The 26,734-nt window shown below is 44.3% G+C and overlaps 1 protein-coding gene across 6 annotated transcripts in view; it reads right to left on the bottom strand.

The window, feature by feature from the left end:
- Window positions 1-26,734, bottom strand: part of PHF20 (PHD finger protein 20) — a 157,185-nt gene that overhangs the window by 115,097 nt on the left and 15,354 nt on the right. For all 6 annotated transcript variants that reach the window (XM_088480691.1, XM_088480689.1, XM_088480693.1 and 3 more), the window contains exons 2-3: window positions 20,572-20,689; window positions 20,297-20,468 (exon numbers count right to left, since the gene is read on the bottom strand). In XM_088480691.1, coding sequence (XP_088336817.1) covers window positions 20,297-20,468; window positions 20,572-20,654 — 255 coding nt within the window. In that variant the 5' untranslated portion in view covers window positions 20,655-20,689. The remainder of the gene's footprint in view (window positions 1-20,296; window positions 20,469-20,571; window positions 20,690-26,734) is intronic.

The raw sequence follows: 26,734 nt of genomic DNA, 5'->3' as shown, positions 1-26,734 counted from the left end.
GGGGGACCCCTACGCAATTTTCCCCTTATATTTAAAACCAGCACTGGCCCTGTAGCCAGGTGCTGGTTCTTAAATTACAGTGGAACCCTACTCATTGTGTTCCCCGTAATTTTAGGAACCAGGACTGGCTGATCAGTCCGGGGCTCGTTAGCCTTTTGGGTGGGGGGATCACACATCAATTTATTTATTTATTTTTTTTAAATTGAACCTTAAAACATAAAAAAAAATTAAACAAGCAGTCTTCACATATTTCACTGATATGTGCAGACTGCTTGTTCGGGAGAGAAATTCGGGCTGCAAAACGGACAGGATCGACCAAATACACCATCAATCAAAATGATCCTGTCAAAACCGGGAGCTTGGTAAATTCGATTTTAAAAGTGAAAAAAACAAAAAACGTCTGTTTTTGATCGATCCTATCAGAGTTTAAAAACGGGACAAATTGGGACCAACGCGAATCTTCGTAAATTCACCCCCCAGACAGATGTTGCACTCAGGGCTCAAAACTGAAACGACTCCGAGCAGTGTCATTTGAGTTTTGTTTTTTTTCAAAGCAAAGTGCCGCATCTCTGTATGTTTATACTTGCTGAAAGCCTTAATTTACGATGAGAGCAATGGGGTGAAGTAATTACATTCTAAAGGTGAGTGCTGGACTTTGCCTGTTTGAACAATAATAATTAAATATATATATTATATATATATATATATATAATAAACAGGAGTCTGGCCCTCTCCAAACAAAAACAATGTACTGCCCCGGTGCCACGGCAAACCATGAGGTAGACTATGAGGTAGAATATGCAGAGGGAGAGACTGAAGGGCACTCAGCAGGACTTGAACAGCCTAAACAACATCAATTAACCCCCCCCCCCCCCTCCCCGCCCGATCCGAGTCAGCCTCGACTTTTCCCACCTGACTCGGATCTGAAATCGAGGCAAAACGTCATCATACCGCCTTCCGGGTCTCACGGGTTTTGGATTCTATATAAGGCACCCGAATCGGCACCATTTTCTCACTCGGCTGTGGACAGTGAAGAGGGAGGGTGGGAGTTAAGGCTGGCTGGGCTGAGCTGGGCAGTGTAGTGTTGTGCTGCTGCTGTCCATAGGGGCTGTGTCCACTCCTCCAAAGTCCATAGGGGCTGGCTGTGTTGTGCTGCTGTTGTCCATAGGGGCTGTGTCCACTAAAAAGTCCTGTGTAGTGTCCCAGTCCTAAAGGGGTGCTGTAGTGTTGTCCAGGGAGTGCTCTGTCCATCAGGGGTGCTCCCCCCAAGTGCAAAAAGTAAAAAATTAATTTCTGTGTTTGTGATTGTGTGCGCAGTAGCCGCACGTGCATCAACAAAGTAGCGCCAAGCGTGCGCCTGTGTTATAAGTAAAGGGCCGGCTGGCTTGATCGTTAAAGGGTGCTGTAAGCCCCAAAGTGTACACCAAAAAATATATTTTTTTTTCTGTGTTTGTGAATTGTGTGCACTGTACATGCATCCTCAAAGCAGCAGCGCCAAGCGTGCGTCTGTCTGTTAAAGGGTGGTGTAACCCTCAAAGTGCGCTCCACAAAAAATAAAAAAATTCATTTTTTTTCTGTCTTTGTGAATTGTGTGGGCTGTAGCTGCATGTGCATCAATAAAGGAGCAGCGCCAAGCGTGCGCCTGTGTCCCATAAGTAAAGAGCTGGCTGGCTCATTTCTTAAAGGGTGGTGTAACCCACAAAGTGCACTAGTCTCCAACAATAATAAAAAAATTTATGTGTTTGTGTGCGCCTTAGCCGCACGTATATATCAATATAACATAAATGGAGGACCAAACTTTCTCTGATAAAAATAAAATAGAGAAAGATCAAGAACCACTTCCTCCTAGTGCTGAAGCTGCTGCCACTAGTCATGACAGACGATAATATGCCATCAACGTCGTCTGCCAAGGCCAATGCCCAATGTCATAGTAGAGGGCATATAAAATCCCAAATGACAAAGTTCAGAAAAATGACCTTAAAAAAACATTTAAATCATCTGAGGAGAAACGTAAACTTGCCAATATGCCATTTTCGACACGGAGTGGCAAGGAACGGCTAAGGTCTATCCCTATGTTCATGACTAGTGGTTCAGCTTCACATGACTATGGAAGCCCTCATCCCGCTAAAAAAAAAATCAAACGAGTTAAGCTGGCAAAAGCACAGTGAAGAACTGTGCGTTCTAAGATGATATCACAAATCCCCAAGGAGAGTCCAAGTGTGGTGGCGGTTGCGATGCCTGACCTTCCCAGCGCTGGACGGGAAGAGGTGGCTCTTTCCACCATTTGCACGCCCTCTGCAAGTGCTGAAAGGAGCAACCACAGTCCACTTGCTGATATGCAAATTGAAGATGTCACTGTTGAAGTACAACGGGATGAGGATACTGGTGTAGCTGGTGCTGAGGAGGAAGTTGGCGAGGAGGATTCTGATGGTGATGTGGTTTGTTTAAATCAGGCTCCGGGGGAGACAGTTGTTGTCCGTGGGATGAAAAAGACCATCACGGTCATGCTTGGGCAGAAGACCAAACATTCCACCTCTTTGGTCTGGCAATATTTCTATCCAAATCCGGACAACAACTGTCTTGCCATATGTACCTTATGTAAAGGTGAAATAAGTAGGGGTAGGGACGTTAACCACCTAGGAACATCCTCCCTTATACGTCACCTGCAGCGCGTTCATAAAAAGTTGTCAAGTTCAGAAACTTTGGCTAAGACCGCAAGGATTCCAGGGACACCTAAATCCCTTTGTCCTGTTGAATCCAAGCGCCTGCAAACCACACAGTCAACTCCCTCCTCGTCAATTTCCTCCTTAGCCAGGATCAGAAGTAGTCCTGCAGGCCATGTCACTGGCATGACTGACTCTCCTATCCGGGATTCCTCCGGAGGATCTTGCATTGCTACGCCTACTGCTGCTGCGAGTCGTTCATCATCCCAGAGAGGAAGTAGGAACACCACTACTTTTACTAAACAATTGACCCTCCAACAGTCCTTAGCGAGGAGGATGAAGTACGACAGCAGTCATCCTGAAGCAAAACGTATAACTGAGGCCTTGACTGCTATGTTGGTGTTAGACGTGCGTCCGGTATCCGCCATTAGTGCAGTGGGATTTAGACAATTGATGGAGGTAGTGTGTCCCCTGTTCCAAATCCCGTCTAGATTCCACTTCACTAGGCAGGCGATACCGAGACTGTAAAGAAACGTCAGAAAAAGTGTCCTCAGTGTCCTGAAAAATGCGGTTGTACCCAATGTCCACTTAACCACGGACAAGTGGAACAGGGCAGACTAAGGACTATATGACTGTGACAACCCACTGGGTAGATGTATCTCCTTACGCAGCAACAACAGCAGCGTCACCAGTAGCAGCATATCAGAAACGCCAGCTCGTTCCAAGGCAGGCTACGCTGTGTATCACCGGTTTCAGTAAGAGGCACACCGCCGACAACCTCTTAGAGAAACTGAGGGAAATCATTGCCCAGTGGCTTACCCCACTTACACTCTCCTGGGGATTTGCGATATCTGACTGCGGGCATTACATCTGGGCAAATTCCAGCACGTCCCATGTTTTGCTCACACAATAAACTTGGTGGTGCAGAATTTTCTGAAAAGCGACAGGGGCGTACAGGAGACGCTTTGGGAGACCCGAAAAGTTTCTGCCCACTTTCGCCATTAAGCGACTGCGTGCCGAAGACTGGAGCGCCAGCAAACACTCTTGAACCTGCCCCGCCATCACCTGAAGCAAGAGGTTGTGACGCGGTGGAACATCCACCTATGACATAGGCAAAGGAGGGGGTATGCACCTGACTCAAGCGCAGTGGAGAGTGATTTCAGTGTTGTGCAAGGTTCTCCAGCCCTTCGAACTTGCCACACGTGAAGTCAGTTCAGACACTGCCAGCTTGAGTCAGATCAGCTGGCAGCTGGAGAAAGTGAAGGAGGACGGAGCGATTCCGCTCGGCATGTGGGACTTGTGGATGAAGCCCTTCATTCGCTTTGCCAGGATTCCAGGGTGGTCAATCTGTTGAAATCAGACCACTACATTTTGGCCACCGTGCTCGATCCTAGGTTTAAAGCCTATGTGGTGTCTCTTTCCAGCCGACACAAGCCTGCAGAGGTGCAAAGACCTGCTGGTGAAAACACTGTCACCTGAAGCGGAACGTGACACGTCAACAGCTCCTTCATTTTCTCCCGCAACTGGGGCTGCCAGGAAAAAAACTTCGGTATCCTAAGCAACCCGCTGGCGGTGATGCAGGGCAAGCAGGACCAAGTTTGGACATCTGGTCCGGACTGAAGGACCTGGCAACAATTTCTGACATGTCTACTGTCACTGCATATGATACTGTCACCATTGACAGAATGGTGTAGGATTACATCGGTTACAGCATCCAAGTAGGCATGTTAGACAGTCCGTACCTGTACTGGCAGGAAAAAGAGGCAATTTGGAGGCCCTGTACAAACTGGCTCTATTTTACCTGAGTTGCCCCCCCTCCAGTGTGTACTCCGAAAGAGTGTTTAGTGCAGCCGGGAACCTTGTCAGCGAAAGGCGTAGGAGGTTGCTTCCACAAAATGTGGAGACGATGTTCATAAAAATGAATTATCAACTCTTCCAGGGAGACCAGCCTCCAGAACGCACAGAGGGACCTGTGTTGGTGGATTCCAGCGGGGACGAATTAATACTCTGTGAGGATGAGGATGTACACAACACTGAAGAGGGTGAGGAATCGGTGGATGAGGAGGATGAGGATGACATCTTGCCTCCATAGAGCCAGTTTGTGCAGGGACAGATTAATTGCCAGCTTGTTTTGTGGGGGCCCAAACGAATCAATCATTTCAGCCACAGTCGTGTGGCAGACCCTGGCGCTGAAATGATTGGTTTGTTAAAGTGTGCATGTCCTGTTTATACAACATAAGGGTGGGTGGGAGGGCCCAAGGACAATTCCATCTTGCACCTTTTTTTTTTCTTTGCATTATGTACTGTTTGGGGCCTAGTTTTTCAAACTGCCATCCTGTCTGCCACTGCAGTGTCACTCCTAGATGGGCCACGTGTTTGTGCCGCCCACTCGTGTCGCTTAGCATAGTCATCCAGCTACCTCGGTGAAACCTTTTGGACATAAAAACACTATTGTGAGGTGTTCAGAATAGGCTGGAAATAAAGGTTATTGAGGTTAATAATAACATAGGAGCAGAAAAACCCACAAATTCTGTGATTTTAGCTGTTTTTATGCTTTTTTTTCAAAAAAATCCAGATCCAAAACACAAAAACCCAGAACCCAAAACACAGAAGGGTGGTTTTGGCAAAACCAATCCAGATCCAAAACACGAAGATCCAGATCCAAAACACGAAAAGTGGCCGGTGCACACCCCTAATATATACATACACATACACACATACATACATATAGTGTTCACTCTAGCTCCGGCGGCAGGCAGGGTGCCGGAGCTAGAGAGTGCAACTTTGTGCGCGCGGGCAAAAAGGGGGCGTGGTCATAAAGGGGGCGTGTCTATAAGACGCATCCCCTTTTTCATTATACTTGGGGGCGTGCCCGGCACTTACGGACATGCCGGGCAGCCCCCAAGCGCTGCAAACAGGGAGAATAGATGCTGGGCGCATGCGCCCGGCGTCTATTCTCCGGCGGTGACCGGGTCACCGCACATTTCTCCACCCGTGGGACACTGCGTCCCGCGGGTGAAGACTGCACCCGCAGCCTGTGAGGGCAGGGTGCTTTTTGCCCTCCTTCTGGAGGGCAGGGTGCTTTTTGTCCTCCAGAAGGAGGGCAGGGTGCCGCACCCTGCTAAAACAGCCGAGCTGGAACGCTATACATACATACTATCGCTATAGATACAGGGAGACTGGCACGCCTTGTAAGTCAGTCCAACAGCTGGCGGTACTAGGCCAGAAACAGCAGGCAGAGACATCCTGTTTGCACATATTCTCAAAACGGGCAGCACTCCACAGACTTATCAATCAAGCGTAAATCACTACACAGTGCAACATTACAAAGGAGCACTCGCCAGATTTTTAGCACATAAAAATTATTATTGGTGTTGTTTTATTGCCTACGTCACATTCATCATCCAAGAAAACAATTCACGTTTTCAGCCCCTATGAGACTCACCAGGAGGCACAACAGTGAAAGCAGAATCAGTATACACCTCACCAAACCCAGCAGCACAGTGGACCATGCCTATGCAGGGGATCTTTAGGTATGATTATAAAAACCACTAACATCCTTTCCAAAAATGGTACCCATATGATCTATTATAAAAGATTTATAGATTACTTTTTTTTATTAAGGAAGGGCATTATGAAAAAAATTTGATGGGTGAACTTAATCAACTTGCGTCCACTGTTCGTTTCACTGGAAAAGTTAATTGACTATTGATTTTTTGGACGTGACAGTCTCTAGAGAGGGATCTGGATTGGGCACAACCCTGTTCCAAAAAGAAACTGTATACAGGAATAGGAATACAGGAATGTATATAGGATAGGAATACAGGAATGTATTCCTATCAACCAGCAATCATCCCCCTTCTTTTAAGGAAAGTCTCTCTGTATCCCAGTTCATGCGGGTGTTTAGAAACAGTAACCCCATTACAGCAGAAGCTCAAATACTTGAGATTAAAGATCGTTTCCTAAAGAGGGGATGTAAACTGAGTACTATTGAAGGTTGCCCCACCAGACCCATAAACAAATTGTTAAGAAGGTCCCCAAGAAAAGGGATCATATGATATACGTGAAACAAAATCATGAGATAATGAATTGTTATCTTGGATGATGAATAGGACGTAAGCAATAATACACCAATAATTATTTTTATGTGCTAAAAATCTGTGTTATAAAGATGTTACACACACTATACTAGTCCACAAAATTGCCACAGTTGAATGGATGCAGTAAACTGGATACCTCCCCCCCCCCCTTGCCCTGCACAGCTCCACCCCCCCCCCCCTCTCCAGATATAACAAACCACATTTGTACTTAAACAAATGGTGCCAGAAAGTAATACCTTTGGCAAACCCTGCAGGGCCACATTACTTGAGCATCTACCTCCCTGGGCAACCAACCCCACAGCCACACCGCTAAGTGGGTATCCCCAAGCAACACACATCACTGATGCAACATTGCTGTGCAGCTACCCCCAGGCAAACAACCTCTACCCCCACCCACCCATGTCCTCGTTACTAAGCAGCTAAGCCCCCCACCGGGCAACCAACCCCCACACAACTAAGTGGGTACGCTCAGGCAAAAACACCCCTCCACACCATCCCCCCTTGGGCCACACCAATCCCCGGCCATGCATAGACCCTCTTACCGGAGAGCTCTATGCAGCCGGAGTCAGAAGTCAGCACTGGCTGTTACTGACAGGGAGGAGTCAGCGCAGGCCGGGACAGACAGGCACATCAGTCACCGCGGGTAATGCTCAGCACATGCACTCCTGTGCATGAAATGCCCACCACAATACTACAGGCATGCTCACGAATCTCCACTGGGACTGACAAAGATCCGCTTCCTCCCTACCTGTAAAATCTGGATGCCAGGCAGCAAAATCTGGTCACCATGGTGACCTGGCCCCCGGGATTTGTCGAGGCCTGCTCCATATACATGTCACATACACCGCTATGGGGCATGTGGCATAACAATAGTAAATAGAGGAAATGAGCGCTCTCCTTGTTTAGATGAAACAATTTATTCTTCAAAAGGCAGTAAAACATTTACTGGTCAATGACGGTACATATCCAATAACAGCTTAAACAACATTCCACGTTTGGTCCGGTCTAGTCGACACCTCGGTCACCTGTATGACCATTTTCAAGACCCATCACCACCACAGTACACTAGCATCAACTAAAATACAATATAAACTCACTTAGCCTAAGACTATATGTGCACCTCCTGATTATTGAATCCACTACACTTGCCATCGCCATCCGATCACCCGGCCTTCGGACACAGCCCATCACTTCTTTACAACTTCAGCATTGCACGTGATCAGCGGCACTGATCACTAGACATATTCCTGTCTCCACATACAACTACTGCTACTACCGTATTTGTACTAATAGGGGAATAATTATCAACATACGTATACTTAATCCATCATACCACTATACTACAGGAATAGTAGACCAATCTGTTGGTGTCCCACATATTCTGTGACCTAATTTTTTACACATACATGGTTATTTTCTCCTGGTCTGTAGATGTATTTAGAGCTATGGAGTGTGGGTCTACAGAGCCACTTAGGCTTAATTTAGTTGTATTGTGATCTTATCCCTTTTTGGATAATAAACTGGTCATCAGATCTTTTTCTGACACTGTTCGTGTCAGTCATTTGAGTGGTCCTGCCTAGTATAATTGTGTCACATACATAGATGTGTTTCCACATAAGGTACTTATGGGTCCTGACAGTTTAAGATTGCAGTATTTATTTGTTTCTATGGTGATGGTACCTTGGCGATTGTGACCACACACCCCCTCATGCAGTACATAGCGTCACACTTTTGTGAAGTCATCGACGCGAGCGGCGGCGGGACGGTGATGGACACTGGGTGAGTAGACTTGTTTATTCATGCTCTAGGTCTTGATAAAAGCGTTTGGTCGGTGAAACATTCACAGTATATCCTGGCTCTGCCTGTTATTTATTGGAGTGATATCAGACCTGGAGTGCCATCCGTTCTTGCTGTTTATGTTTACAACCTCTGGAGGGATTAGCAGTGGAATGCTGGAATACTTATTGGTTGTTGGTGCGGCACTCCCATCTCAATAAAGAATCTTTCACAGTGGCAGTCTTAGCCAAGAATGCCACTGTGAAAGCTTCTTTATTGAGATGGGAGTGCCGCACCAACAACTAAAACATACACACACACACACACAAACACTGTAGGCAGGTAGGGAAAAATGCTGCAAAGTAAGAATGCTTTCAAAAAAATAGACGTGTGAATAGTGTATTATTAACAATTAACTGAAGATAAATCTAAATCAAATCAATATTTGGTGTGACCACCCTTTGCAAGTGTACCTAAAATAATTGATGTTTTGAAGGCAAAGTCAGGGATTTTGTAGGATTATTGTCAGGTGTATGGTGAACCAATCATACCAAACAGGTAATACTGATCATCATTTTCATACGTAGGTTGAAAGTCATTAACTGAAACATAACAGCTGTTTAGGAGGCTTAAAACTGGGTGAGGAACAGTCAAACTCTGCTACAAAGGCGAGGTTGTGGAAGACAGTTTCATGTCACAGGTCATACACCATGGCAAGACTGAGCACAACAATAAGACACAAGGTAGTTATACTGCATCAGCAAGGTCTCTCCCAAGCCAAGATTTCAAAGCAGACTGGGGTTTCAAGATGTGCTGTTCAAGATCTTTTGAAGTAGCACAAAGAAATGGGCAACGTTGAGAACCGGGACGCAGTGGCCGGCCAAAAAAAAAATACAGAATTATGATAGAACATACCTTATAGTTCTTTTTCTTCGAGGTCCATAGGGTCCACAGGAATTACCTTGGGATATACAGTTGGATAGCATCCAATGCACCAAACAGCAAAGCTTTGGAGCTCCCAGCATACACTGGTCCTCCACCCTATACACCCCACCCCCAGCCACAGGCATGCAGTTAGTGATCAAGCCTCGTGGCAACACCAAACACCATATTTTGATGGAACACCAAATATGGAGAGCGACATGACAAAGCTGCCAAGTCAGACACCCTGCGAGCTGAAGAGATAGCCAGGAGAAAAAGAGTCTTCGTCAGTCAGCAATCTCAAGTCCACCTTATCCAAGGGTTCAAAGGGATGCGTCTGCAGTGCCCTGAGAACCAAAGACAAATTCCACGGTGCCACTGGCGGGAGGAATGGAGGTTGCAGCCGCAGTACCCCCTGCATGAATGTTATAACATCCGACAGAGGAGCAATCTTGCGCTGGAACCAAACAGTTAAAGTCGAAACTTGGACTCTCAAGGTAGCCAAGCGAAGACCTAAGTCTAATCCAGCCTGGAGAAAACCAAGTACTTAAATATCTTAGGGTCACATCTCTTGTTGGAACGCCACAGAAAAAATGACCTCCAAATCCTGTGATAGACGATGCTTAAAGCAAGGAAGCTTGCTTCTGCTCGCATCTATCACTGACGGAGAAAACCCTTTGGCCTTTAAGACTGACTCCTCAAGAGCCAAGCCGTCAAAGCCAACCAAGGTAAATACTGGTATAGTATGCATTAACAGGTCCTGGCACAGGGGCAGTGGAAACGGACTATTGATAAGACGTATCAGATCCGCAAACCAATGCCTCCTGGGCTATAGAGGAGCTATCAGTATCATCCTGCCGCCTTCCTGTTTGAATTTTCTGACGACCCTTGAGAGAAGGGAGAATGGAGGAAACAGGTATGCCAACCTGAACTTCCATCTCACCGCCAGAGCATCCACGAAGGCTGCTGAGGAGTCCCTTGTTCTGGACCCGTACCTGGGGACCTTGTGGTTGTGACGTGATGCCATAAGGTCTACGCCTGGTATCCCCTCCACCTATCCACCAGGATTTGAAATACCTCCGGAGGAAGGGCCCATTCTCCGGCGTGTATGTCCTGGCAACTTAAGTCCGCTTCCCAGATGAGAACACATGGGGTAAAAATTGCTGATATTACAGAAAGATGGCATTCTGCCCATAGCAGAATCCTCGCCACTTCTTCCATGGCTGCTGGACTTCAAGTGCCTCCTTGATGGTTTATGTAGGCCACTGTTGTCGCATTGTCGGACTGAACCTGGATAGGCCTGCCTTGTAGAAAGTCCTGTGCTAACATAAGTGCTTTGTGCACTGCCCGAAGCGCCAAGTTTATTGGTAGTTGACTTTCTTGGTCTGTCCACTTTCCCTGAAAAGTATAACGACCCGTCACTACTCCCCATCCTCGCAAACTTGCTTGGTGAGAAGTGCCCATTCCGGGATCCATAACAGACGCCCCTTGAGTCGTCTCCAGCCACCATGCTAGGGGAAGGCGGACCTTCGGCAATAGGTGTACCATCTGGGTTCTCATCTGATGATACTGACCATCCCACTAGGCCAGGATACACAGCTTGAGGGACATTGAGTGGAACTGGGCATAAGCCACCATGTCGAATGTGGCTATCATGGAGCCCAGCAGCTGCATCGCCGAGTGAACTGACACGGTTTGCTTGCAAGGCAGTTTGTGCACACGAGCCTGTAGTGTTACAATCTTGTCCTCTGGAAGAAGAATCCTCTGTCCCAGAGAGTCCAGCCATGCCAAGTGCACCATCTGCTCAGTTGGAGAAAGTGAGGACTTCTTCCAATTGATTACCCAGTTGTGCTCTTGTAAGCAGACAATGGTCATCTGTAGATGACATTGTAACATCTCCTGAGATTGTGCCAATATCTGGAGGTCATCTAGATATGGCAGTATCCTGACTCAACTGAGATAAGCAATCATTACCGCCATTATCTTGGTGAATACCCGAGGGGCTGTGGCCAGCCCAAAGGGTAGCGCCTGAAACTGAGGGTGCTGCTGATCTACTGCCAACCTTAGAAAGGCTTGGTGAGATTTTGTAATCAGGACATGCAGATATGCATCTTGTATGTCCAGGGACACCATAAAAGTCCCCAGGCTCCATCGCCAACACAATTGACAGTAGGGATTCCATACGGAATTTGGGCACTTTGATAAATCGGTTGAGGGACTTCAGATTCAATATAGGGCGGTGTGACCCATTGGGTTTTTTAATTAAAAACACAATTGAATTGTAACTCCTTCCCTGTTGCGTGACAGGGACTATAACACCTGATTCCAGGAGGGCCCCAAAAGATTTCTGGTAGGCTGGGGCCCTGACCGAGTCTGTAGGAAGGGTTGTGCCCACAAACCTTTGAGGGAGATGCCTGAGGGACATGATGACATAACCCTGAGAGACTAGCTCTCGTACCCAGGCATCTGTAGTGGTCTGATGCCAGGCCTGAGTAAACTGCAACAGTTGGCCTCCAACCTTGACATCCTCCAGGGTGAGGCCCACCCCATCAGACAGGCTTACCGTCTGGCTTGGAAGCAGGGTGTTTGCCCAGCCAAGACCCTTTGGGCTGTGCCCACTTGCCAATTTGTTTGGTGGAGGACCTCCTCTTTGTCCTACTTTGTGGACGAAAGGACAGATATGGCTGCCTCTTAGAGGTAAACGTGGATGGTAATTCCGCTGACCTCTGTGTTGCCAAGGAAGTCATTACATCATCCAGACCTGGACCAAAATAGTACCTTCCCTGAAAATGGCAATGATTCCAGATCCTTCTTGGACCCTGCATCCGCTTTCCACGTCTTAAGCCAGAGGGACCTACGGGCTCCCACCGAGTTGGCAGAGATCCTAGATGCTAGGACACCTGTGTCGATCCCTGCCTCCACTATATTACATAGCTGCTTCTTGCAATTGGCCAAGAAGAGCCCGCTGCTCTCTAGATGGGTCAATCATAGACGCCTCTAGTGCCTTACTCCATTCCTCCATAGCTTTAGCTACCCAGGCTATAGCCGTAGCGGGCCTGGTAACAGCTCCCGACATTGAAAACATTGATTTTAAATGTTTATCAATCTTTCTATCGGTAACCTCTGTTAACGAGGATGCTACTGGGATGGGCAACATAGCGCTTTTGACCAGCCTAGTCACATGTGCATCTATCGTTGGTGGAATCTCCCATTTGTTAGAGGCTCCTGGAGCAAAATGGATATGGAGAGGTCAAATTCTTAGTGGGCTGAAAATGCTTATTAGGAGTCTCCCAAGCTTCAGCCATAAGATTAGTCAACTGTCCAGACCGATTAAAATAATCTTTAGACACCAACTGGCGCCTAAAGACTGGCTCATTATCTATGAGAGCAATTTCCTCTACTTTTTTTAAGTTGAGACCAGTTCTAACTGCTCTAACCAGAGATGGAACCGTCCACAACTTGATAATCCTCTATTTCATAGACTGATTCAATGCTCTGAGTCTTAGAGTCTGACGAGGTAGTTGAGTCAGACACAGGACAAGACCTTCTCTAATGCCACTCTACTGCTTTATCCCCACTGGCTTCTCCACCTGCGGACTGAGGATGGCAATACACTGACTAGAGTGAGCCGTAGCATAATCCCAACAAGGATTTATAGGAGGTATATATACAGGATGAAGCATAGGCTGTGGGTACCCCACAGCTTGGGGTACTGCCTGTTGCACCACAGCCGGAGCCAGCACCTCAGTAGCTTTGCCTATCAAATAGGACAAAACCTGAAGTGTGATAGCCACCATTTGTGGCTCCACCGTTGGTACAGATGCATTAGATATGTGCTGTAATAATCTGTTACATCTGCTACATATTCCATCAACATCCTGATTAGACAGGTTTGTAGAACAGAATTTACAAGACAACCCAACTGGTAGGCTCATATCCTGCTTATTACCTTCAGACATGATATTATATCAATGGTTGAGGTACACAGTATTCTTGCAACTTTATATTAATGACCCCCCCCCCCCCCCCTCCACACACACACAGTCAGATGGATGAGGAGAAACACAGTGATAGCTTGAAATCAATAGGCAGTGTACAAGCAGCAGCAATTAGCATACAGTTACATACAATGCATGAATACGCATGATTGCAACAGCAATCTGAGCTCTGATCAACTAGCCAGCCTCAGCGGGGTAATGGTAGGATATAGAGCAAACTATATGCATGCGTCCTTTACGGCACCTAGCACCACTAAACTCTGAAAAATAAAAAGCTTGAGACTGCCTGAGCCTTCCTACTGTAAAAACAAGTACACTTGCCGCACACCAAACAAAACAACTGAATGCCTGTGGCTGGGGGCAGGGTATATAGGGAGGACCAGTGCATGCTGGCAGCTCCAAAGCTTGCTGTTTGGTGCATTGGGATATATAGTTGGATAGCATCCAAGGTAATTCCTATGGACCCCATGGAACCAGAAGAAGAAAAACTTAGTGCACCAGATGAAAGACACATCATGCTTACTTCCCTTCGAAATCGAAAGATGTCCAGCAGCTGATACGCTCAGTACTAGCAGAAAACAGTGGGACCCAGGTACACCCATCTACTGTTCGGAGAAGTCTGGCCAGAAGTGGTGAGAAATTTCTCAATGCTGAGAAATACAGGCAGGTATGTATCCATCATGCAATACCATCAGGGAGGCGTCTGACTGGCTCCAAATTTATTCTGCAGCAGGACAACAACCCCAAACATACAGACAATGTCAATAAGAACTATCTTCAGCGTAAAGAAGAACAAGGAGTCCTGGGAGTGATGATATGGCCCCCACAGAACCCTGATCTCAACATCAAGTCTGTCTGGGATTACATGGGGACAGAAGGATTTGAGCAAGACTACATCCACAGAAGATCTGTGGTTAAATCTCCAAGATGTTTGGAACAACCTGCCGAGTTCCTTTAAAAATTGTGTGCGCAAGAGTACCTAAAAGAATTTATACTGTTTTAAAGGCAAAGAGTGATCACACTAAATATTGATTTGATTTAGATTTCTCTTCTGTTCATTCACTTTGCATTTTGTTAACTGATTATAAAACTAAACACTTCTATATTTAAAAGTATTCTTACTTTGCAGCATTTTGTCCACACCTGCCTAAAACATTTGCACAGTACTGTATACATACACACACATATATATTATATGCGTATATAGTATGAAAACACACTATAGAAACACACTATATACGCATACTGTACAAATCTGTGCAAAGTCTAAAAGGTAACCAGCACTAGTGCTGCTAGGCTGGGCCTGGAAGCAGCAAAATCAGGCAGCAGTGTGTTGTTCATGATGTTTTTATGTTGCAATTTTATGCAGGCCCCACTTTTATCTAAGTTAGAAAAGTGGAATAATAGGGATTATGTAGGGGAGACAGGACATTCTGGAACTTGTAATTGTACATGCACCACATTTTGGGCTTGAGAGCGCTGGTTGGCACAATAGTAGGCCAACTCCAAGCTGTGGGTTTCCCTGCTACATCAGCTTGCAAAGGGGATGGGAAATCACTTCTTTTTTAAATAAATACAAGGATACTGTGGCACGGGATTCATTCAGCTTTAAATATGCATGTCAGTAGCAAGTAATTGCAAAAGTAAAATGCATTTTACCGACTAAGCATACTTGGGCCCATATTCAATTTGAGGCAAAAAGCTGTTTTCGCGTGTTTTTGGTGGAAACTTTTCGCCCGTTTTGATTTTACTCCGTATTCAATTTGGAAGACTTTTCGCCTAGACGGAAAGTCAATGCAATGTAATAGGTGGAAAAGTTTCGCCTATGAATAGCAGGCGGAAAAAAGTGCAGAATTGGTGTTTTGGAGTGCAACGTTGCGGGAACCCCTGTGCAGCCTTCAGACAGTACCATAAAGGGAAACAGTCAAATTTAAAAAAAAAAAAAAAAAAAGACTTAACACCCCAAAAAAATCACTTTGTGAAAAATCCACCTGCTGCCCCCAAATTCAATCTTTTCAAGTTAACTTTAGCAACTTTAAAATATGCTGGCCCCCATTTCAAGTACCCCAAATTTGCTGGGATAAGTTATTTTCTGCAAAAAAAACTCCAGAATACTATTCTGCACCACTTATACAAAAACGCTATTTAGCAGCTATTGAGCCAGTTTAAAAACACCAAAATACCTTCAGCAAGCCAAATCGGGGGTTACCATAGGGAACCCCCATTTCAGAGCATCTTTTGGGGGGTGTCAGGCTGATTTCCCCAAAGGTGACAGTACTTTCCGCTTGTTTAAGTTTCGCCGGGTCCCGTTTTCGCATACTTTCAAAATGAATACAGCGATACGCGGGCACGCGCGTGCTAATTTTCCGCCTGCAAAACAGGCAGAGTAGGCGAGAAGTCCGGGGAGGCGAAAAAGTATCGCGGGTCCGCTCAAACTGAATACGGCTCTTAGTCGCATATTGCGTTTAAAAAAAAAAAAAAAAAGCTTGAAACAATTAGAGATTTCTAACCAATTACCCCAAAAGTATCCTTACAGTAAAAATTGCCTGTAATACTTTCCCCAAATCCAGTTTCCTGCTTTCCCTACACATACAAATTACATGCATTTGTCTGGGAATTGGTATGATATACCGTCGGCCGCATGGCTGGCGGTTCGATTCCCGTCAGCGGCAGCCCGACAGAAGCAGAGTGTGATGCAGCGGAAGCCCGACAGCGCTGGAAATCCCGATCGTGGATAGGCAAGTATCCACTAACCTAACCTCCCTAACCCTCCTTAGGGGTGCCTAAACCTAATCCCCCCTCTAAGTGCCTAACCCTAACCACCCCCTTCCCCGCTGCCTAAACCTAAGTCCCCCGGGGGGGTGCCTAACCCTAACCACCCCCTTCCCCGCTGCCTAAACCTAAGTCCCCCGGGGGGGTGCCTAACCCTAAGTCCCCCCCGGGGGTGCCTAACCCTAACCCTCCCCCCGCAGCTGTCCGCTCGTGGCGCCCGGCATCACTACAATCGTGATGCCGGGCGCCGTTCTCCCGGCGTCAGGGAAATGCGGGCGTCTACATCTAGACGCCCGGCATTTCACCCTTGCCGGGATAAGACAGTCGGGAAGCCGGCTGCCGGTATTTAGGCAGTCGGCTTCCCGATTGCTTCCCTTGGTCTGTAATGCCATCTCTCCCCTAAATACACGATTTGAACTGTAAAAAGATGCACACCAGTAAAGCTAGACAGCCAGTTTTGAAGACTGCTATTGTACAAAGGTTGCCAAAAATGAAAAAAATAAAAAAAAAAAATGAAAATAGGAAACACCCATCTAACAGACTCCAGTCTCTGGTTTCATGTAAAATAAGTTAAGCAGTTTTACAGACAGGCATTACTTGTAGGCACATGGCAATTTTCTGATGTAACGGCATCTGTATCACAATATTTATTTTTTCATAACACACCAGTGCTAATCTATTTACCGACTAAAAAGCAAAATAAGTTATAGATCTAGTGTGTTCTTTCTTGTTACAGATGTATTCTTTCTTTAGGTCACAAATGGATGAAAATCACAGACCTATAATGTTATTTTAAATATCTGTTTGGTGTGTGGGGCATTCTCTTCAGCTGGGGCCCAAAACAAACCTGGGCAATTAGCGAAGGCAAAACTGTATAAAATATAAAGATCCCAGCCGTTACAAATAAAATCTAAATCATATATTACCAGATATAGTAATCATCATAGAATAGATAATAAAGAATAACTGGCGAATTTTGCCATCTTCAAAATCCATTTACCTAAAGTCCCACAGTTTATATATAGGAGAGCTCCAAATTTAGAAACTCATTTAGTAAGAAGTTCTTTACAAGAAAATTAAACAGAATTCATTAGGGCACAATGCCTTATGTGTAAAATTGGAGTCCAATAAATAAACAGAAGTGAATGTTAAGGGTAATAATGTTAAAAATTAAACAATGTGTAACTTGCCACTCCAAAATATTATCTATTTAATAGAATATAGTTGTGGGTTATTTTATGTGGGTAGAACAAAAAGATGTATGAAAACTAGAATGGCTCATGTGTATAATATTAAGAAAAGGTCAACTCTCTCTCGCACATATACAAAAGTATGATGTATAATGCAAGTTAAATCTACTTGGCACAGTTACGATACAGAATGTTTACTAGCAAAGTTAGAAATTAAATGTATTCATAGACTAGCGATGCACCCCTGCTTCGCACAGGAGCAATTTCATCTCACATTGTCAGCAGCATGTCCCCAGGGCTGGGGTACCTGTGCATATTTCCACAGCCTCCATGCGCACCCCTCCCCAGCTGCTGAACACGGCGATGAGCAATGCCCTCTGAACAATGTACCCTGTATTTCCTGGGCTTCCTCGCCGCCCTGTGCGATGCCCTGTCCGAGAAAAGCGCAGACTTCCATGGGAGGTGCCTGCTGCTCACCGAGGGCATGTGGCTGAGCGCGATCACCTTGCTAGAGAAGAACACTTCACGGTGGAGTAGTGGTGGCAGGTGTCCGCCTTCAGGTTCAGTGTAGGAATGGACATTGGAATCCGATGGTTACTAACGATCAATGTTTTTGTTACGATGGTAGAGTTTTTACCATTCGATGGTGGCGGTCCGATGTTCGCCATGGTGATGGTGTTCAGATGTTTTTCTTTTTATTACCAATAGCTATGCCCCCGCCCCCCCCTGGCTATGGTGTCTGCATCAGGGCATCTTCATCGGTTCATTGGAGACTCTCTTGTACTCTGTCTGCCTCAGATGTGACCCTGCTCAGTCCCTGACTCTCTCCCCTCTCTAGGCTGCTGCTAACAGGGCACATTGCTCTCCGATTGGCTCTCCTGTGTTTCATCACCAAGTCCAGCTCCGATAGCGCAGCTTGGTGCAAGATTTTTTTTTCTGTGAAAATAGTCACTGTTCGGCACCTTTTTTCTGTCCAGTGGTTCAAGAGATTATCTTAAACAAAAATACTTTAAAACCCTATCGCCTGATGGTTTAGATCAGGTGTGGCCAACTAGTCAGAGGCAAAGAGCCCAAAAATATCTGTGGTCAAGTTAAAGAGCCGATTGCATGCGCGTGCAGAAGGAGTGCACGCAAAAATGTGGTGTGGCCTAGCTGTCACAAGGCCACGCCCCATTTTTGAGCGCACGCCTTTGGTTAGACATTCGCAGGAGCATGACTCACACCCCCGTTTTTAGTCTCGCTGGCGGCGAGCCCAGCACATTGAAAATACACAATAGCATTTTTTCACTGTTGAAGTGAAAGAAAAAGCCAGAGCAATATAGAAAAACATTGAAATAGCCACGTTCACATAAAATACACAGAAACAAGCCTGAACTACATAAAATAGATATTGAAATCCAGAACCACATAAAATACATTGAGAAAGCCAGGGCCCATTATGCTGAGCCCCCTGTAGTTGTGCCAATTAAGCAATGCCCCCAGTAGTTGTGGCCCTTATGCAATGCCAAGTAGTTGTGCCCCTTCTGCAATGCCCGCTATGGTTGTGCCCATTAAGCAATGCCCCCAGTATTTGTGCCCCCTGTAGTTTTGGCCCTTATGCAGTGCCCATGTATTTGTGCTGCCCAAAGTAGTGCCCCCTAAAGTAGTGACCCCTTTATTTGTGCCTCCAGCCCAGTACTTACCTGACCGCGCTGGCTCAGGCTGCCTCGCTCTAACTGGATCTAACTAAATCCAGCGGGCACGGAGGACAGGCTCCTCACATCGCGGGAACGCTGGCCTCTGAAGCGATCAGAGGCTTCTTTAGTCTCTGATCGCTTAAGAGACCAGCAATCCCAGTTCCAGTGGGGGGAGCCGCATTTTAGAAACAAAGGAGCCGCATGCGGCTCGAGAGCCGCGGGTTGGCCACCCCTGGTTTAGATTATGACTTTGAATTAAAATAAATTATAAAAAAGAAAAAAAATTTAGAATTAGACATTCATGTATGTATTCGCTTTTGTTCACGGTGGGCCTGTCCATTGAGAGAGATGGGATTCGCCTGCTGTCATTGTATCTGAAGCATCGTGTGATCGGCCAGGGAAATGTTCGTTCTAAATAAAGTTGGAATTGGAGAATTTCCTTTACTAGACCTCCTATTCACCCGCTTCAATACACAGTTGTTCAAAGATGGACATACATTAATTTCTGGTAAATGGAACACATGGAGTTCTGGTCTGTATACATTACCAGACTTAGAAACCACATGACAAGAACTTTCCCCTCCGGTCAGTTGAACACATGAGGTATTGGAAAGCTACTAGCAGAGAGGTGTTTCTAGTTAGATATACTTTCAGTGACCTAAGTAGTGTCTGCTTTTGAAGAGAGTCGAAATCTGTTAAGCAGTTACCTCCCTCACATCCACCCGGAGTGAAACACTGCAGAGACATCTCAAAGTTGGTGGACTTTCCGGTACCTAAGGCGATTTGAGATCTTGCCATATGTCTGAGCAAACATCCACTAGGTAGGGGAGCTGGGACATTTATTTTGGACATTTGGTTCTTCAATTGACGTGCTTCTAACTTTTGTTTTAATGTAAGTGTACCAACTGTTTTTTTTTTTATAAAAAAAAAATAATAATAATATAGGGATAAAGCACTAGATATCTACCCATTTATTTGCATGTATTCTTGCCATTGGATGACTAACTTTGATATAAGGAAGTTCTAAATCGATATCAAGTAGAATATTGATCCCCATAACATAAGGGTAACCACATGCAAGTGTGGGAGAGATGGTTTTATGCACAGGAATTCACTAATAATTATAATATACTACATTATATTTGACATTTTATACATGTGACCAATGGTTGAGGTCCATAAAAAAAAAAAAAAAATTACCACAGGAGGCTCCTCTTCAACCAAGCCTTCACGCCTTAGCTGGATCTTCTCTAACGGGCGAAGGTAAGGGCTATCCCAGCAAAACCATTCATCATATCGGTGATTCCAGCGTTTAAAATGGATTAGCACCTTACCTTCTTCGTAGTCTATTTCTTCAATATGTGCAGCATACCTGCCAAACCAAGAATAAAATTCAAATATAAAATGACATTAATACAAATTTCTGCTGTCACTGTAATGTAAACGGAGAAAGTAACAAAAGTCGCAAAGCATACCATTTCTTCAGTCGATCACGTGCTTCCAGTTGTGCTCCAACCTCGAAGGCAATCCCCCTTCGGTTTGGTGGATTCTTAGTCATTCTACACACCGACCTTTGTCACAAGCCATCCAAGCCTGAGGAGCATAAAACTGTAGTCATTAGTAAATATTTACCAATCTGACATAGATGTCACTTAACTAAAAGTAGACCTCTCCATCTGCAGTTAATTTTTAGACCTGCTTAGTTGATATGCATCAATGAAGAAGTGTTACTGCATCAATATAAAGCTATTCTAATGCAAATTAGTTATATTCATCAGGACTCCTGGCTGAATGCATATGTATGTATGTATGTATGTATGTATGTATGTATGTATGTATGGAAAAAGAGAAGTACTGCACTCTCAAAAATAATAAATGAATGCTGGGTGCACAGACATATGAAATTGCATAATAATAACCACGGATGGGAAGACTAGCACACCAGATAAAGTATCAAAAAATCAGTTTATATAGAATGCATGTAAAAACATGAACATTGGTGTCCAGAAAAAATATTTTCAGTCACAGATGATCGTGCAATACAGAATATACTTATCACAATCTGTATAATAAACACACTGGCACCAATGGTAGTATAAGCCGCCTTAGTAGATGGACAGCCCAAAGGCCGTTTCGGTGCTCAGAAGCACCTTCATCATGGGGCACCTCGTCCATAGTATGTATGTATGCATGTATATACACATACATACACCCCCCCCAAGGGTGGCACGCCCATGACTGAATGTATAACGTGCAGGTGCCCTCCAATTAAGGCCAACAACTGTTGACCCAAAATGTAAAGTCCACACAGGCGGAACTCACATATACAATATATACACATACATACATACATATACACACACACACACACCTATCTATACTAATATAATAAAAATGTTGAGTCTGTCAATTTCAAGTTGGAGCAAACACTACTGAACAGATTTATTGAAAACTGCATCTTTTTGTAGTGGAGACTCCTAAAAATAACCTGCACTTTGGGCTCTATCCAGATTGAATAGCGCCGAGAAGGAGTTCCCGGAGCTATTCAATTCTGTGTGGTTAGGTCGGGGAATGTCCGTTCTCCCGCCCCTTGTGCCTTATACAGGGTATTTAGTCGCGAGAACGGGCATTCTCAGACTAAACTTCCCGATGCAATGCTGTTTCCACCGTGCTAAGGGCAGAAACAACATTGTGCCTGTAGTTTTGTCAGATATCTGCTCGCACCCCAGGAGGGATGAAAGAACAAATCCTTAGTCGGGGTTAACAGCGTTGAATAGCTCCAGGAGCTCCTTCCCGCCACTATTCAATTTGAGTTGAATTGAAACGAGCCCCATGATTAATCTTGATCAGTCAAGTTCAAGATAAACACTAACAAAAATGTATTGACGTGCAAGAGCTAGGTGTGGCACAATGTCCACAGCCGGTAAGGAGTGTGGGGAGAGGTGCTTTGGGCCAACGTTTACTTGAATAGGATAGGCTACATTGCAGACTGTGCACAGGGCACAGTGTGAGCGCTGCTGTACCAGTCTGTATAGCACTGCAGACTCCTATGCAAAGCAATACTATGCAATACAACTAGAACATCTCAAATAAAAAAAAATAATAAAAAAAAAAAGTTGTCAGTAGCGAGATATAGGATTAATAAATAAATATATATATATATATATACACATACATACATACATACACACACACACATATATATATATATACATACACACACACACACACACACACACACACACACAAAATGCGCTATAGAGTATAAGAACTGCTGCACCTCAAGTAGAACCCCTGCTAGTGGGAACAAAAAACCTAGACAATCAAACACTTACAGGGTGCATATTTTTTAAAGGCCGTTGAGTAAACAACACCCTATATGGATCAAATGAACAAATTTCTTTGAAGGTTTGTGATAACACCAATAAGTATTGAACAATGTCCAAGAGGAGTTTTCATTCAGGATCTCAATATGATTCACTTTCATCTGGTGGATTTTGGAAAATCCTCAATGGAGTTGATGGATAATTCTATATATCCTAGAAAGTTTCTAAAAAAAAAAGACCCTCTCACCAAAAGAACACACAAGAAATGGCCCAATGGCAGACCATTAAATTCCGTAGAATTTTTTTTTTTTTTAATTAAAACTGCATGTCAATGGACAATTATATACATCATAAAAATTGCTTACATAATTGATTTTCCTTTGTCTTAACAGAGGAGGTCAGTAATAAAAATATCCTGCTGCTACCCACACTGGGCCTGCCTGAACTAATTTAGCAGGTTCCTCCATTTGGACAATTGGATCTAAAATATCAGAACCCTACGCGTTGTCAGTAAGGACTTCATCAGGGGTATACAATTCATTAATGGAAAACAAAATATACACAATATTAAAAGGGTGAATATAAAACTCATAAATTAGAGTAAGTGAGGGGTCTTAAAATATACATACACCATCAGCACAGTACATACCCAAATGGTGGATGTAAACAATCCAATATAGAACTGGCGGAATAGTATTCTTACACCGGAACTATACATTAACAAGATGACCATCATCTGGTATGATATAATGAAAAAGAAATATAAGAAATAACAGATCCCAATTTCCATAGCTAATCCAACAATGATAATTTTATACTGGAGGCTGTGATGAAAAAAAAAATTAAAATAAAAAAAACCTCCATAAATGTACTCGATACAATAACAACTCAGAACAAGGACAATGAAAGATTCCTTCATACTTACTAATAATGTGGACAAAATTCACCTCCAATGGGGTGATGTGACCTGTCCCCAGGATCAGACGGCAATGAGGAGCTCACTATTTCTCCCGCTATATATACGGATGGGCATGACATCACTTCCTATCCATAAATTTAGTAATTACCTCTGGAACACCATTTACTACATCTTACCCATGGATGAAAGTTCCCTCATAGTAAACATTGAATAGCAGTGATTACCTCCCTAAAAAAACTCAATGTGAAAATTGATTATTTACCTTATAAACCACCTAATTGTGTTCTCACGCCGTTTTCCCAGGTGTCCTTGGGAAAATTGCCACTTCCTAGTTTGTAAATCAGCGGTAGGCAACCATGCATTCCAGCGGCCATAACAAGCTGCAGGGAACGCTGGTCGCACACACGCTATTACCCTGCGTTCCAGCGGCCATGACAGGTTGCAGGGGAAGCTGGAGGCGCATGCACCCTGCAGCATTCATGATGGAACACCTTCAGTGCTACGACACATGCGCTAGGAACAAAGCTTGCGTTCCCGTGCTATGATAACCCACATTCCAAGTGGGACAGAACACTCCCATGTGTATACTAACAAAATTAATGACACGCTTATCACCTTATCATGCACTAACATTAAAATACATGCATATTATTTCTACTATTTGGAACACAAAGCTTACATTCTTATTTCATACCTGTTTATAATCTACTTCAGACTGAAATCTTAGCCCTATCACCCCAACCTAAATTCAATCTTAAAGGTGGCCCCCTTAATGATGGAACATACCATTAGGAATCTTTCAAAATATTCGCAAGTTTTACATAATTGCATACAACTTTCCCTTAGTATAACCCATATACCTATTTTGGGATAAAAACCAGATGCTAATAAAAAGCCTATAAAAAAAAAAAAAAAAAAAAAGAAGAAGGTGGACACCATATCGATGTTTTCATTTAGACCGTTAGGGACTGAAGAATTTAAAGTATAAATCCAAAATGTATACCTTTTTGAGAGTAATAATTCTCTACTCCCTAGGATCATTCTTCACATTTTCCAGGATGGTGAAAGAGTCCGACCTTTGACTTTTCGCCACATATTGATTATAACCCTAAGTTGAAACTATGGGGGGAAATAAGCCAACTGCGGTAATTTACTGTGGCTAATTGATCCCCCGGGGGCTTTTCAATTATCCCCAAAGCAGTCAGTCATTGGGGACTTTTTTCAGGTGAAAAAAACAAAAAGAAACCCCATAATGATCACGTGTTTGCATTCGCGAAAACACATAGGAAACATTGATTGCACATCAAACTTCTGAGTTAGCCGCCCTATACTGTCCACGTAGCATTAGCGCATGTTCATGGGCAAAAAAAATTAAAATAAAAAAAGAAAATCACCCCACTGTGTGCAACATCAATATTGCGACCATCTGTGAATCAGGTCCAAAGTCAACTATAAATTAATTAAAAAAATTTATTATTTTTATTTATTTTTTTTACACTTTGGGCGGAATTAAATTGTTTTCGTGGCCCGCATCTCCCGTCTAAAGTGACAGATCGTGGGCCGCTATGCAATTGTTCCAGATTTTCGTACTGATCTCGCCCAAAGCGGTCGGGCTTAGCCGCGTAAAACAGCTAAACCCGACCAAAGTGCTGGGCGCGATTGCGAAAAGTGATGTTTGGGCGCCCAAACATGTCACTTTTCGCACATTTCAGCTCTCATCCCCCAGGGGCTGCGAGCTGAAATGTAGCGCTGGCAGCTGATCATGCCCGACAGGAGCAAGAATTGAATAGCTCCGTCGGGCACGATGGGGGCAGAAATCAATTGAATTCTGCCCATTGAGTTTACAAGTTAATATTGTCCACTCTGGGATTACATACATAAGGGCTGCATGTCACTGTGCTGCCCAAATTTTTTTAAAAAGTGTAAATAGAAAGAACATTACACACACTGGGCCTCATTTAGGAGATGGACGCAATAGCGATTACGCATTTGGATAAGCCGCACTGCGTGTGTGCAGCAATCATAGAGGAATCCATCTCGAAGTGAGTGACAGGTTGTCAGCATTTGGGGGTGGTAACGGGGGTGGTCAGAAAAACGCAGGCGTCTGACCAATTAAATGCTGTGCATAATTTAGCCCTTGCGATCTCCTACGCAGAATGACAACCTTCTGCGTCAGGAGAAGTGCAGAGTATGCGGCAGGTCAGACCTTCCACAAGGGCAAGATGACAGCTCGATGTTACAGATATTTACACAGGTAAACAACATTGCGTTTGGGTCTGAATCGGGCCCTCTGTCCACAAGGCACTTTAAAGGTCCAGGTTTTAATGATATCCATGACTGAGCACAGATGGCTAAATTAAAAGACTGAGGTACTAATTAAGTCACCTGAGCCAATTATTATTCTTAAAACCTGGACCTTTAGGGTGCCTTGATCACCAAGTTCAGGAACCTGTGGCCTAATGCGCCATAAAATATAATATGGAACAGACAGCAATATGAATACTACATCATCAACTAAAGGGCTCCATACATCTAACAACATATTGCCCGATCCTCCGATCAGAAACACCGATCCACCAGTCGCGGCCATCAATGTTTGTTGATTTAATGTGCAAATCTGTGGTTTACTGCCCCTTACCTGCGGGTTTACTGGGTGAGGAAAATGCACAATTTTTTTTCAGTCCAGGGCGTTAAACCTAGAGCTTTACCTGTGCGGTAAACACCGCAGGTAACTGAGTTTGAACCTAGTAATATAGGACATCTTAAAACAAGACAATAGACATACAAATATGACACGCAAGAATGTGCTTCATCATAAATTATAGGAACACTAATCTACCACTTTAAGTAGTCGAGGTTAAAAAAGCAATACTACATCATGCGCAGCGCCTTCTAGAGAGATTGGAATTAGGGGTTAATTCAATTAGGAGCGAGTCTGCGAAAGCAAGGTTGTTTCATTATAATTCATACATTACGAGAATGTGCTCCCCTGAGAAATTCAATTAGAAATGCAAATTCACGGTACTTGCGGTGAGGTTTTGTGAGTTTTCTACAAGCAGCGACCTGGAGAAGAAGTACATTAAAAAGTGGGGAAACCCTCCTGTACCCCCCAAAATTGGCAAAGGAGACAGAAGAACCATACAGAAAGTACTGGAGTGATTTCTGTACATTTTGTTAATGGCTGAAAAATGATAGCAAGCACGTGTTTTTTCAGCAAATGAAAATCGTTCCAGCATTTATAAATAGAGAAAAATGTCTGTATAGTAGTTTTTCAGTGTGTTAATAAGTTTGTAAAAAAGTTGGAATAAACCCTTTTACTTCTCATCTGTAAGTTCAAAAAACCCCTCTCCCTTCAATACATCTCCATGCACCTGTCCTACATCATTTAAACCA

This window comes from Taudactylus pleione, unplaced genomic scaffold (genome assembly GCF_031769625.1).
Source record: "Taudactylus pleione unplaced genomic scaffold, aTauple2 ptg000256l, whole genome shotgun sequence".
NCBI lineage: Eukaryota > Metazoa > Chordata > Amphibia > Anura > Myobatrachidae > Taudactylus > Taudactylus pleione.
Note: the sequence above shows the minus strand (reverse complement) of the source record. Positions and strands in the feature narration are given on the sequence as shown.